Here is a 12,357-nt window from a genome sequence, read left to right on the forward strand (position 1 = left end):
ACTGACTTTTACACCTTGAACATGACTGCTTGATAGCTTTAAACTTTAATTTTTATAACATAGATTGGTTTCTTACGTTCTGGCTTATGCTAATGAAATTTTCAGGAAGTTTCTGTGATTGTTATATTGGCGTAGAATTTGCTGTAATATTGGTTTAAGTTGGATTGAGGAAATTCATGGCCTCCTTGTTTGATATTCCTTTTGAAGCTATGACCTTTGAGGATTAGTGCAGAACATTAATTTAGAACAGTATCCATTACCTGCACATGATCAGCGCACATTATTATAGCAGTTCTATTAATGACCTGGCTGTGCTGTGATTGAAGCAGAGAGGTGAAAAATCAACAGCCACAATGATGCATAGTTCAACCAAATGGACCAGATCTCTGGTGTTTGGTACTGTGAATGAGCAGCGAGCTTTTGTTTCCAAATTTGCCAGGATCCTGACCCGAATATAATGATCTCGATCTTATGGGCTGGATCTTACAGGGCCCCTGATGTACGTCTCCTTAGCAGGGCATGGGGCCGGAAGACAGTCTTCAGGGGGTGGGGCCGGGGACAATCTTCTCGGCGGCAGCGGGGCTGCTTCGCGGCGCCCCCCGCTGCTGGCTGACGGGACCCTGCTTACCAAATGTAAATTTATTAAATGAATAGATTTAAATAAACATGCCTGCAATGTTAGTCAGGCTACGATCTTCTGAGCGGCAGCAGGCACTCGCGCCTTCACTTTCCCGTCTGGGGAAAGCAGGCGCCACAGTGGTGGGGAAGAAGGGAACTTAAGATTTTTAGTGTGGTGGGTGGTGGTGGCGAATGGGGTCAAATTTACATCATTAGTGTAGGGGATGGTGGGAAGAGGTGACCTGTCCACTGAGTTTGGGGTGGGGGTGGCAGAAGGTCATGTTTGAAACCTGAGTTTTTGTGGGGGGGAAAGAGGGCAAATACTTAATTTTATAGTTATTGGGGGGTGGGAAAGGGGCAGCAGATTTATGATCAGTAAAGTGGGGGAGGCTATAACTTTAAAAATTTAAATTAGCCAGCTGCCCTTTAAAAGTGGCACCAGCGCCTGCGCACAGGCAGCTGAAGCCATTGCCGGGGTCAGAAAGTCCGCCCCCTCTATGTGATTGGGGGGTTTGCAGGCGCGACTGGGTTATTAACAAGGGCTGCAGCAAGGAAGATGGTGGCGGCATGGCGCATGCTTTTTGCTTTTTGCCCCCTGCTACTCCTGGCAGCGGGTGCTTAAAATCCAGTGCCATATTTTCAGATTTCTATTTATTTTTGTATCCAGTACTGTTTTCACAATCGGTGTGTAAAATCTTTTGTGATTTACAATTGTCTTGTGTTCAATAAATTTTCCATCAAAGTACAATTTCAGATCATTTTGTTGAAACCGAGATTTAATTGGTTTTAAAAGAAGAATGAAATTGTAATGAGTAGAAATATGGGTTTAAAATTGTTTACAGTTTTGTGTTTTTAATCTGTACTTAAATTATCCTCTTAAAAATTCTTCTGCTCAGCTGCCCATTTTGTAACTATTCATTACCAAATTCTGTTGTCCACCAAAATTTTGCAGAAGTTAACTTGAGTATAAAGAAAAGGGCTGCCAAATATTGTCTGTATCCCCGAAAAAATTGGAAAAATAAATGACACAAAACTGGCATGTATTGGTATACTAAGCTTTGAAGAAAATAATGCACTGAATTATTTTTAAAAAGCATGATGTATTACTGAAATAAAATATTTGATTTAATTTGCAGAAAAATATGACTACATAGGCCGGCTGCTGAAACCATGGGATGAACCATCAGAATATACAGATGAGGAAGATGTTAAGGAGCACTCAAAGCAGGACTAAAACTGTTCAGCAACCAAAGCAAGGGCCTTCCGTGCTGCAACCCATTTTACTCAGATTTCTGCAGCTTTCTTTTTCTTCACAAGCTACAAATTATTGAATGCAAAATATATTTTGTAAAAAGTGATGAATACCCTTGTGTGGAGATTTTAATTAAAATGTCCAGTATATGCTGCCAACATTGTTTTGCAGTTGTTGTATAAGTCAGGTAAGGTTATGTCCATGTTAGCAAAAAAAAAACACCCAAGAGTTGATTTATCTTGGGCCTTGTGTTTGCTGGTAGGAGTGAGATGGGCTTAAGCCATCCAACATCACTAATGTTTCAAGATTCTTTAAACTGGGTGTAATAGGGCAAGGCATTTTTGTCTTGAGATCCTTGTTTTGTGCAATTTTTTTATGTACAGTAACATTACAAGCAATCACCTGTGATCTTGCTTTTACAGTAGAACAGTAAGTAGTTTGCACTACTGAAAGCTGGGGTTCAGAGAATATTCTGCACAATGCAGTTTTAAAGGCTTTCTTCCATAAAACTGCATGAAATCAGTATACAGTAATCAAAGGAAAGAGGGGGGTACTGCTAACTGGTGATTGTGTTGGCTCAGTTTCAAAATGTTATGTGGTTTTTCCCACTGAATGTTACGCAATTATATTTCTCTGCAATGATGTAACACTGAAGTCTGGTTCCCCTCCATTTATCGAAATGTAGGTAATATTGTGCCTTATTTTGATTACTTTTCTACTTCAACTTGAAATATTGTGAATCCGTTTCCCTAGACCTGAGCCAATGGCAAATAGTGTTCAAAGAAGAAAAGCAGTCATTGCCTGTAGACCTCTGTTTATCATTGCCTATAGTATGATATTGCCATTGATAAGAGTAGGGGGAAAAGTCCACTCATGCTAACGTATGTGCAGCTAGCATATCCACTGATACTGCCATATTTATGTAGTGTACAGTTTAGTGTTGTCATAGAAACCCACATTTGCATTTTCTTGTTTGCAATAGCTCTTCTTTTGGAGAGGAGAGTACCTTTAGCTTGTGTGGGATAGGAAAAAATTGGAATGGTAAGGCACTGCAAAATTTGTAAAAACGTGTTTTCTTTTTTAATACAAGCATGTACTGCAACCGGACAGAACTGACTTTGCGTAGAGTACCAAATCTTGAACTGGAGCTTCAGGTTATGGTGGATCAGATGGATATTGCACAATAAACAATTGGTTATTAATCTGGTCTGATTTTGTGATTTATTTTGAAAATACTGAAAATCTGTTAACAGCATGGGAAACGGAAATTGCAAAGAAACAGATTGGCTTACATAAATAAAAGCAAAATACTGCAGATGCTGGAAATCTGAAATTAAAATCAAGTGTTGGAAATACTCCAGGTCAGGCAGCATCTGTGGAGAGAGAAGCGTGGTTAACGTTTCAGGTCTGTGACCTTTCATCAGAGCTGGCTTACATTTGCTTAAGTATTTTATCTTTTACCAAAAGTTATTTCTATGAGAAAAGTTAAACAATTACTTGTAAATTTGGGTAAAGCATTGTCTTGTGTTTAAATTGCATTAAATTGTATCTACTTGTTTGGTTCCCATTCTTCCAATGTAATCCCAAAACATGGACATATGGTACAAATGTAACAGCAGCTATCAAAATGCTTGTGGCTTTTTATTACTGTTCTCTCCAGCTATTTATTCAGGAATGCAAACCTGTTAAGTTTGCAGTTTAGTGTCATTAGATGCACTTGTATTTTCTTGGGAAGGCAATCCCAAGTGCTTGTAAACCCAGATGTTTGACTATAAAAACTTGATATGCAAATTCCTCATTTCTGTCTGATCTGTAAGCAGTCAGCTACTACAGTAATCTTTTAAAAATGCTTTTAATCACGTTTCTTTAAACTTCTGTTTCATCTGACATTTTGTTCATTTAAAAAAATTACGTGTTTTAAATCTTTTTATAAACCTCTCTGCTCTCTACTTCTCTCTCTTCAAGACACTCCTTTAAAACCTACCTCTATTCATCTGCCCTAATAACTCCTTATGTGGCTCAGTGTTTAATTTTGGTTAACATTCCTGTGAAGAGCCTTGAGCCGTTTTTCTATGTTAAAAGTGCTATAGAAATGCAAGTTGTTTGGATTTCTTTTTAAAACTGGGCATCCAAGAAACCCCATATTCATATATAAATGCTGAAATGTTGTTAAGGAGGATCTTTTACTTTGTAAACTACATCTAGAAAAAACCCACAAGCTGCCAGTAAGAGCATTTCAGCTTTAACTTGCAGTTAAATTTCATCAAAAGCAACACATCTGTAGACACAGCTAACCTGTTTTGACATGTTAGCCGAACAAAGTTACTGTAGCATCACTATGCAGTAATGCAAGGTAGACTGCAAAGTTCTTGCTGATTTTTCACCTTGCGAAGGAATTTGTGCACATGCCTAAACATTACTTCACATTTGGAATGTCTTCCAAATAATTTTCAGATCATTATCAAACACGTTTTGGTCAATTGTCTTTTGCAAATGTTTCTGCTATTGCATTTTGCCATTCATCCAATCACTTGATTTTTAGTCGAGCTTAATTTTTCAGCAGTCATCTGACTAAAACCGGTAGGCATAGTATCTGCTGAACAATGAGCAGGTTGTCTCCATGCATTATGTCAGTTCCTAAGTGGTAATAATTTAACTTAATACATGTGTGAAATATTTACCTGCATCATTGGGAACTTTGCAAAACCTCAATTTGCAACAAAGTAAATTGTAGTACTAGCCCCAATAATGAATAGTAAAGGATTGTAGGACTTCAGAGGCTAGATATTGACCCATGATAGGATCTGTCTCAAAATAATGAGTTTCACTTCAAGCTTTGTATGTCATTACCTGTTACCAGTCCACTTGTGTTTCAGTTGAGTTCTGTGGAATTCTGTTTGAGTGGGGTGAGAATCCATTTTAATAGGGAAATAAGATCAAGTTCCTGGTGGGTATCCGGAAGCCTTTGTTTTGTGGATTTGTGTTGGAAAGTGGAAATATGTTTCGGTTTTACCATTTGTGTTTCTCTTTAGAAAATATAAACTCCAACAGTTTAATAATATTTGTTTCATGTCACTGGATTGAGTATTGTTTTAGCACTGATATATTGGACAGAGCTAAGAAACCCTGTAGTTCACTGTTTTAATTTAGCATATATATATATGTGGGGCATATTACATACAAACTAATCAGAGATGACTATTACTTTTGTTTTCACAATTGCCTAAAATTCAGTGGAAATTTCTCACCATACATTTTCATGGAACCAATTCTGAAATTCATCTATAATTTTAAAATTCATAAAAAGTCATTAAATGTAGTAATTTTAGTTGTGGTCATATTCTAAATCAAGTCTGTAATGAAATGTTCTTTGTTGCAGGTGTGATCACTAATTGCAACTTCAAAAACTAGATTTTTTTTTACACTTTTCTGGCATTTATCTAGTTGCAAATGTGACCGTTCCCAAGGAGCCAACCGTCAGAATCTTGACCACTGATACATTCTGGAGCATAATCACGTGGCTTCTCAGACTTGGTCATTAATTTTACTTTTTCTTTTGTGCTTTTGATATACAGGGGATGTTTGAGCTGCACTGTATAATCTAACAAATCTAATCACATTGATGAAAGATTGTATCGAAAAAGTCAATCTGAATTTTGCAACAGTGACTGAACTAACACCGTTAAACAAAAAGGACAATAGATTCTTCATAGTCTTCCACAACCTTTTGCAATTTCTCAGCTGACCTGGTTTTGCATTGTCTGTAACAACCTTCTGCCTTTTGTCACTGTCATTTGATATGGGACTGCTGTTGGTTTGTCTTGCACCTCCATTGTTTCCTAGTGAAATTTACAGAAAAAGTTGATAGGATAACTTTCAAAAGTACATTTTCCATCATTGATCCTGAAGATTGCCATTAAGTTAGAACTGACTCATTGTAAGTACCATCTATTGCCAAAAAATAGAAAAAGTTAAATTCAAACACCAACATCTGACTTTGGATGGCTCAAGCTAAATGTGAGTAATTTGTAATAGAATTTGATTATCCCAATTGCTTTAATTGTATTTAACTGGAAAGAAGACTTCTCCAAGTAATTTTTATGGAAGCATATTCTGTTATGTGATCAATTGCTTGTGTGTAGGGATTAGTTCGGTATCTCACATTAGATAATTAAGTAGTTATTGGGAATGTTCTTTCAAAATAAATTGAGCTGACCGAAATGATTTTGCAATATATGTGGAATAAACAGTACTTTTTTTCTAAATTAGTTTTGAAGTATCATATTTTCACTTGTTAATTCATTCAAATAAGCTCAGTGGTGAATTACCCCTCCCACTTTTTCCTGGATTCTACAGTTAGATCTTTTAAACATAATTGTACACAAGTGACAGGCACAGGACTAAAGTAGTTTTGGTTTCAGTTTGACCTGTTGATGCTTTTCTCACATACTGTTGAAAACAATTATAAATTCTCGTAACATAACCAATATTTTTTTTGAAAAGCTTTTTAATCTTTTAAATACTTATAGATGTATTTAGCAGGCCATGCTTGGCGCAACTTTTTATTCTACAATAGTTTGTAATTTTTGTATGTATAATAGAACATTTTGTATAAAATATGCAGAAGTTACTCATTTTCTACAGTATCATCTCAAATGTCTTTTAAGTTGGTTTTAGTGTCACTAATGTTCAAAGTTTAGCTTGATTTTTACCTATAAACTATTTTCCAACATCATCACAAATACCCTTCGTAAAGTATTCTGTCTGTCTCCTGTCTTCTCTTTGCTTTCCGCTAACTTCCTGCAGAACAGATCCTGGCTGAAGCTGCATTAGAAGTTATAGAATTTAGCTTTCAATACAACTGGGTTTGTTATAACAAACTCAGTTTAAACAATATTTACAGTAAATTTTAATTTATAGTATCTGCATTATCAGAATCAATTTTAGTCCTGTCTCTTTCCAGAATATTCCAGTATTTATTGTGTTTGTTAACCAAACAAGAATTCCTGCCTTCTCCAAATCAGTCAGAGACAGGATCAAAAATTTTGCAATACATGAACCCCGATAAGAACTTCCTTGCTTCTAAAGTTTTGTGATAAATTGCGCTATATTGTACAGGCTTAAGATTTTAAATGATAACCTGTGAGAATCATTTGTTTTCCGTCATTACACAATTTTGTTCAGTGCAAAAATAAAACTTCACTAGTTTTATGCTTTTCTATTTGAAGCTTTGCATTAGGTGTTCTGCCAAAGTCTGTAGATGTAGGATTATACTTGTATTCAGTGTTGTCATCTATTAAAAGATTTATGCACTAAATACTACTAATTAGAAAATTAAAGTGTAACATTTTTTGTAAATATAAGCATGATTGGTTTCAGAAAAAGAAGTCAATGTAGTGATGCGTGAAACAAGTCTAAGTATTTCTCAAATGTTAGATCATTCTTCTGACCAATTTAGGGATAGACAATCATAATTCACATAAAACAGTTGATTGGCTTCCCCAGTCAGATTTGCCTGATAATTTATTAGCGTAAGTCTGACTGACAAACCTAGCAAACCGTGTGCAGAACTCTCAAACAAGGCAATAAAATTTGCTTGACAAAATGCTTGATGATTGTCACTGCTAATATACAAACTTACAGTATTTAACTTTTTCAATTTAATGACCTTAAAGCATTAACTACTACATGTACCATTAGGTTTTACTGGGAAAATAATGGAAAGCCATAAAATGGGCAAAACTTTCAAATGCACCCAAAAATGAAGCCTCTGATCCGAACATGCTATTCATTACATGACTATTAATCATAAAATGTATATTTTTCTGTTTTAGGTGGTCTTGTACAATTCTGTGGGAGAGAAGGTAGGTAAGTGCTGCCATATCTTTTGCATTAATGCTCTTGAGGCAGCCACAAGGAAGTGTGCCAGTGTGATCTGGGATTGCTTCTAGAATGATAGATTCTTTCTCTTGCCTCTGTGAAGATGCCTACTGGCTCCCCAACTACTTCTTTAGCTAGGCATTTGATTTCCAGGGAAACATTTGTCTAATAATGCAGAGCCTGCATTTGTGGTGATGATAATGAGCAGGTATTGAAGATGCAGAGGAAAAGGAAAATTACAATTTTCTGGAGTATTTATACTGTTAACCCAGTTACATGAGTTTTTTTTTACAATGGCCTTGAGGGGAAGTGGGGGTGAAATAGTCCAATAATTAGGACACTTCTTTAAAATAATGTTTAGTCAATTATATCCTAACTGAAAGAATAATGATCAATGTTTACAAGTGTAGCAGCTGTGTTGGTGGTTAAATATAGTATTCTGCTTTAAAGTATACTTAATTGCAATATTTTCTGTATTCTAAGTACATGTTTGAAGTTTAATGGTAAGAGAGAGGGGGTGGGGTGTTAATGGTGCCATGAAACTATCATCGATGGTTCACTAATGTCCTTTGGGGAAGGAAATCTGCCCTCTTTACCTGGTTTGGCCAACATGTGACTTCAGGCCCACAGCAACGTGGTTGACTCGTAACTGCCCTCTGAAATGGCCTAGCAAGCCACTCAGTTGTCAAGGGTACTTGGGGATGGGCCATAAATGCTGGCCTTGCCAGTGACGCCCACATCCCAGGAAAGAATATTTTTTTTTTTAAAAAAGGACAATGGAGGGGTTGAGAAAGGTGGGGATGAGGTAAAGCTGGGTGTCGTCAGCGTAAATGTGGAAGTTGATTTGTTTTCGGATGATGTTGCCGAGCAGCATGTAGATGAGGAAATAGAAGGAGCCCAAGGATAGATAGGACAAACGTAATGATGCTGAAAGAAGCCATTGATGGTGACTCTCTGGCTGTGATTAGATGAATAAGAATGAAATGAGGCAAGTGCTGGACGGTGATGGAGATGTGGTGAAGGAGGATGGTGTGATCAACTGTGTCAAAAGACTGCAGACAGGTCGAGAAGAACAAGTAGAGATAATTTGCCTTTGTCACAGTTACGTGGGATGTCATTTGTGACTTGAGCTGTTTTGGTACTGTAGCAGGGCTGGAAACCTGATTGGAGAGATTCAAACATGGACATTGTGGAAGATGGGCACAAACTTGGGAGGTGACAACATGGTCGAGGATTTAGGAGAATCATGGGAGGTTGGAGATGAGGCAGTTGTTTGCAAAGATAGAGGGGGCAAGGCTTTTTTTTTTTATGACTGTAGATTTGAAAAAAAGAGGGATAGAACCTGAGGAGAGTGAGCCATTAACAATGTTGGCTGACATGGGAGCCAGGAGGGAAGTTGGGTGGTCAAAAGTTTACTGGGAATAGGGTTGAGAGAGCAGGAGGTGGGTCTCATCGACATGATGAGCTTGGAGAGGGCATGAGGGGAGATGAAGTGAAACCAGAGAAAGATGCAAGTTTGGGGTTAGGGCAGGGATGTTTGGCCTGATGGGAGAGAACTGGTAGAGGTAGCTGATTGGATTGTTTCAGTCTTTGAGACAAAAAAGTATATGAGCTCTTCATACTTGTTGGTGAGGGTGGAGGAGACGGGTAGAGAGGTTTGAGAAGGCGGCTTGCAGTAGAGAAGCCGGTGCTTACCTTTGCATTCCAGGATGATCCTGGAATAGTAAGCAGTTTTTGCAGATAAGAGCAGTACCTGTTAGTGCTTTATGTGGTCCAGCCAGATCTGATGATGGATGGCTAATCCTCTTGTCTGCCATACTAATTCAAGTCTGCATCCCTTGGACTTGAGAGCGGAGATGAGAGCTGTACCAGGGGAATGGCCAGGGTGAGAGAGAGTAATGGTTTTAATGAAGACAAGGGCTAAAAGCTAGACAGTTGGGATTTTGAGAGTGCAATTGTAAGTGAAATGGAGGAAATACAGAAGGAAGTAGGGTTTGGAGGGAGAAGCGGGATGTGGATGGAGAGTGATACAAGGAAGTGATCAGAGATTGCTTTACCTGTGATTGATACTATGGGGATATTGAGGCCACGTGAGATGGCAAGGTCAAGTGGATGGCCATAATATGGGTTGGGGAGTTCAAATGGAGGGAGAGATTAAGGGAGGATAGGAGGGCAGTGATCTAGGGAGAGAGAGCATGATAAATTGAGGTGGACGTCGAAATCACCTAGGATGAGAAGCCACTTGGTGCAGAGGCTGAAGGAGGAAAACAGTGAAGATAGAGAAGTGTGAAATATTAGATACGGTAAGCATAATAAGAGAGGAAGTACTAGAAGGTTTGACATCCTTGAAAGTGGATAAATCACCAGGGCCGGATGGATTGTATCCCAGGCTGTTAAAGGAAGCCAGGGAGGAAATGGCGGATGCTCTGAGGATCATTTTCAAATCCTCACTAGATACAAGCGAGGTACCAGAGGATTGGAGGTCTGCAAACTTTGTACCATTGGTTAAAAAGGGTGTGAGGGATAGGCCAAATAATTATAGGCCAGGCAATCTGACCTTGGTGGGCAAATTATTAGATTCAATTCTGAGATAAGATAAACTGTTACTTAGAAAGGCATGGATAGATAGCATGGATTTGTGAAGGGAAGGTCGTGTCTTACCAACTTAATTGAATTTTTTGAGGAAGTAACAAGGAGGATTGATGAGGGTAGTGCAGTGAATGTTATCTACATGGATTTTAGGAAGGTATTTGACAAGGTCCCACAAGGTCAGAAAAATAAAAGCCCAGGGATACAGGGGAATATGGCAAGTTGGATCCAAAATTGGCTCAGTGACAGGAAACAAAGAGTAATAGTTGACGGATGTTTTTGCGAATGGAAGGCGGTTTCCAGTGGCATTCCACAGAGCTCAGTGTTGGCTCCCTTGCTGTTTGTGGTATATATTAATGATTTGAACTTCAATGTAGGAGGCATGATTGGGAAATTTGCAGACGACACTAAAATTGGCCATTTAGTTGATAGTGAAGAGGATAGTTGTAGACACCAGAATGATATCGATGGTTTGATTGAGTGGGCGGAAAAGTGGCAAATGGAATTCAATCTGGAGAAGTGTGAGGTAATGCATTTGGGGAGAGCAAACAAAGCAAGGAATACACAATAAACTGGAACATATTGTGAGGGATCTTGGAGCACATGCCCACAGGTCCGTGAAGGTGGCTGGACAGGTAGATAAAGTGGTGAAGAAGGCATATGGAATGCTTTCCTTTATTAGCCAAGGTATAGAATACAAAAGCAGGGATGTAATGCTGGAACTGTATAAAATGCTGTTCATGCCACAGCTGGAGTATTACCTACACTTCTGGTCACTGCATTACAGGAAGGACATAATTACTCTGGAGAGAGTACAGAGGAGATTTACAAGAATGTTGCCAGGGCTGGAAAATTGCAGCTATGAGGAAAGATTGGATAGGCTAGGGTTGTTTTCCTTAGAACAGAGGAGGCTGATGGTGACTTAATTGAGGTGTACAAAATTATGAGGGGCCTGTTTCCCCTAGCGTAGAGGTCAATTACCAGGGGGCACAGATTTAAAGTAATTTGTAGATGGATTAGAGGGGACATGAAAAACTTAATCACCCAGAGGGTGCTGTGTGTCTGGAATTCACTTCCTGGATCAGTGGTGGAGGCAGAAACCCTCAATTCATTTGAAAGATACCTGGACCTGGACCTGAAGTAACCTGCAAGGCCATGGACCAGGTGCTGGAAGGTGGGATTAGAATGGGCGGCTAGTCTTTTCAGCCGACGCAGACACGATGGGCTGAATGGTCGTAACTTTTCTATGGTTCTAGTTCATTGAGAAAATTGGCATGGTCCTTGGGTGGATGGCAGAAAATGAGAAGTTTAAATGAGGTGAGGGGGTGGAACAAGTTAAGATGCTCAGAGGAGAAAGTGCCAAAGGAGTAGGAGGACAGATCAAGGTGTGATTTGGTGGCAAAGCCACACCGCCTCCATGATGATCTGGGCAAGGCAAGTGGTGAAAGTTATAGCCAGGCAGGGAGGGTTTCATATAGGGGAAAGGTGTCATCACCTCTCCACCAGGTTTCCGTCAAGGTCTTGCTGTTGATGCAATCATCCATAATCTCATGAATTGCAAGGTCTTTGTTCACGTGTGAATGGACATTTTGAGAGCAGATGTGGCGAGGGTCAAAGCTAGCTGAACCAGCCGTAACTCAGTTGGTAGCACTCTCGCCTCTGAATCATAAGATTTCGGATTCAAGTCCCACTCCAGGGTTTGAGTACAGAAATCAAGGCTGACACTCCATTGTAGTACTGAGGGAGTGCTGCACGGTCAGAGGTGCCAGCATTTGAATGAGAGGTTAAACTAAGGCCCCATCTGCCTGTTCAGGTGGATGTTAAAGATTCCATGGCACTATTTCTAAAAAAGAGCATGGGGTTTTATCTCTGGTGTCCTGGCCAATATTTATCTCTCAATCAAAAATGCCAGAAACACTTTATCTGATCATTATCACAATGTTTGTGGGAATTTGCTGTGTGCAAATTGGCAGGTGCATTTCCTACAGTGCAAAAGTGATCACGCTTCAAAAGCACTT

General features: G+C 39.0%; 1 protein-coding gene across 1 annotated transcript in view; it reads left to right on the top strand.

Moving 5' to 3' along the window:
• pgrmc2 (progesterone receptor membrane component 2) overlaps positions 1-6,135 on the top strand; it is a 51,834-nt gene extending 45,699 nt beyond the window's left edge. Inside the window, exon 3 of the mRNA XM_068042958.1 lies at positions 1,755-6,135. Coding sequence (XP_067899059.1) covers positions 1,755-1,852 — 98 coding nt within the window. The 3' untranslated portion in view covers positions 1,853-6,135. The remainder of the gene's footprint in view (positions 1-1,754) is intronic.
• The last annotated feature ends 6,222 nt before the right edge of the window (positions 6,136-12,357 follow it).

This window comes from Heterodontus francisci, chromosome 1 (assembly GCF_036365525.1).
Source record: "Heterodontus francisci isolate sHetFra1 chromosome 1, sHetFra1.hap1, whole genome shotgun sequence".
Classification (NCBI taxonomy): domain Eukaryota; kingdom Metazoa; phylum Chordata; class Chondrichthyes; order Heterodontiformes; family Heterodontidae; genus Heterodontus; species Heterodontus francisci.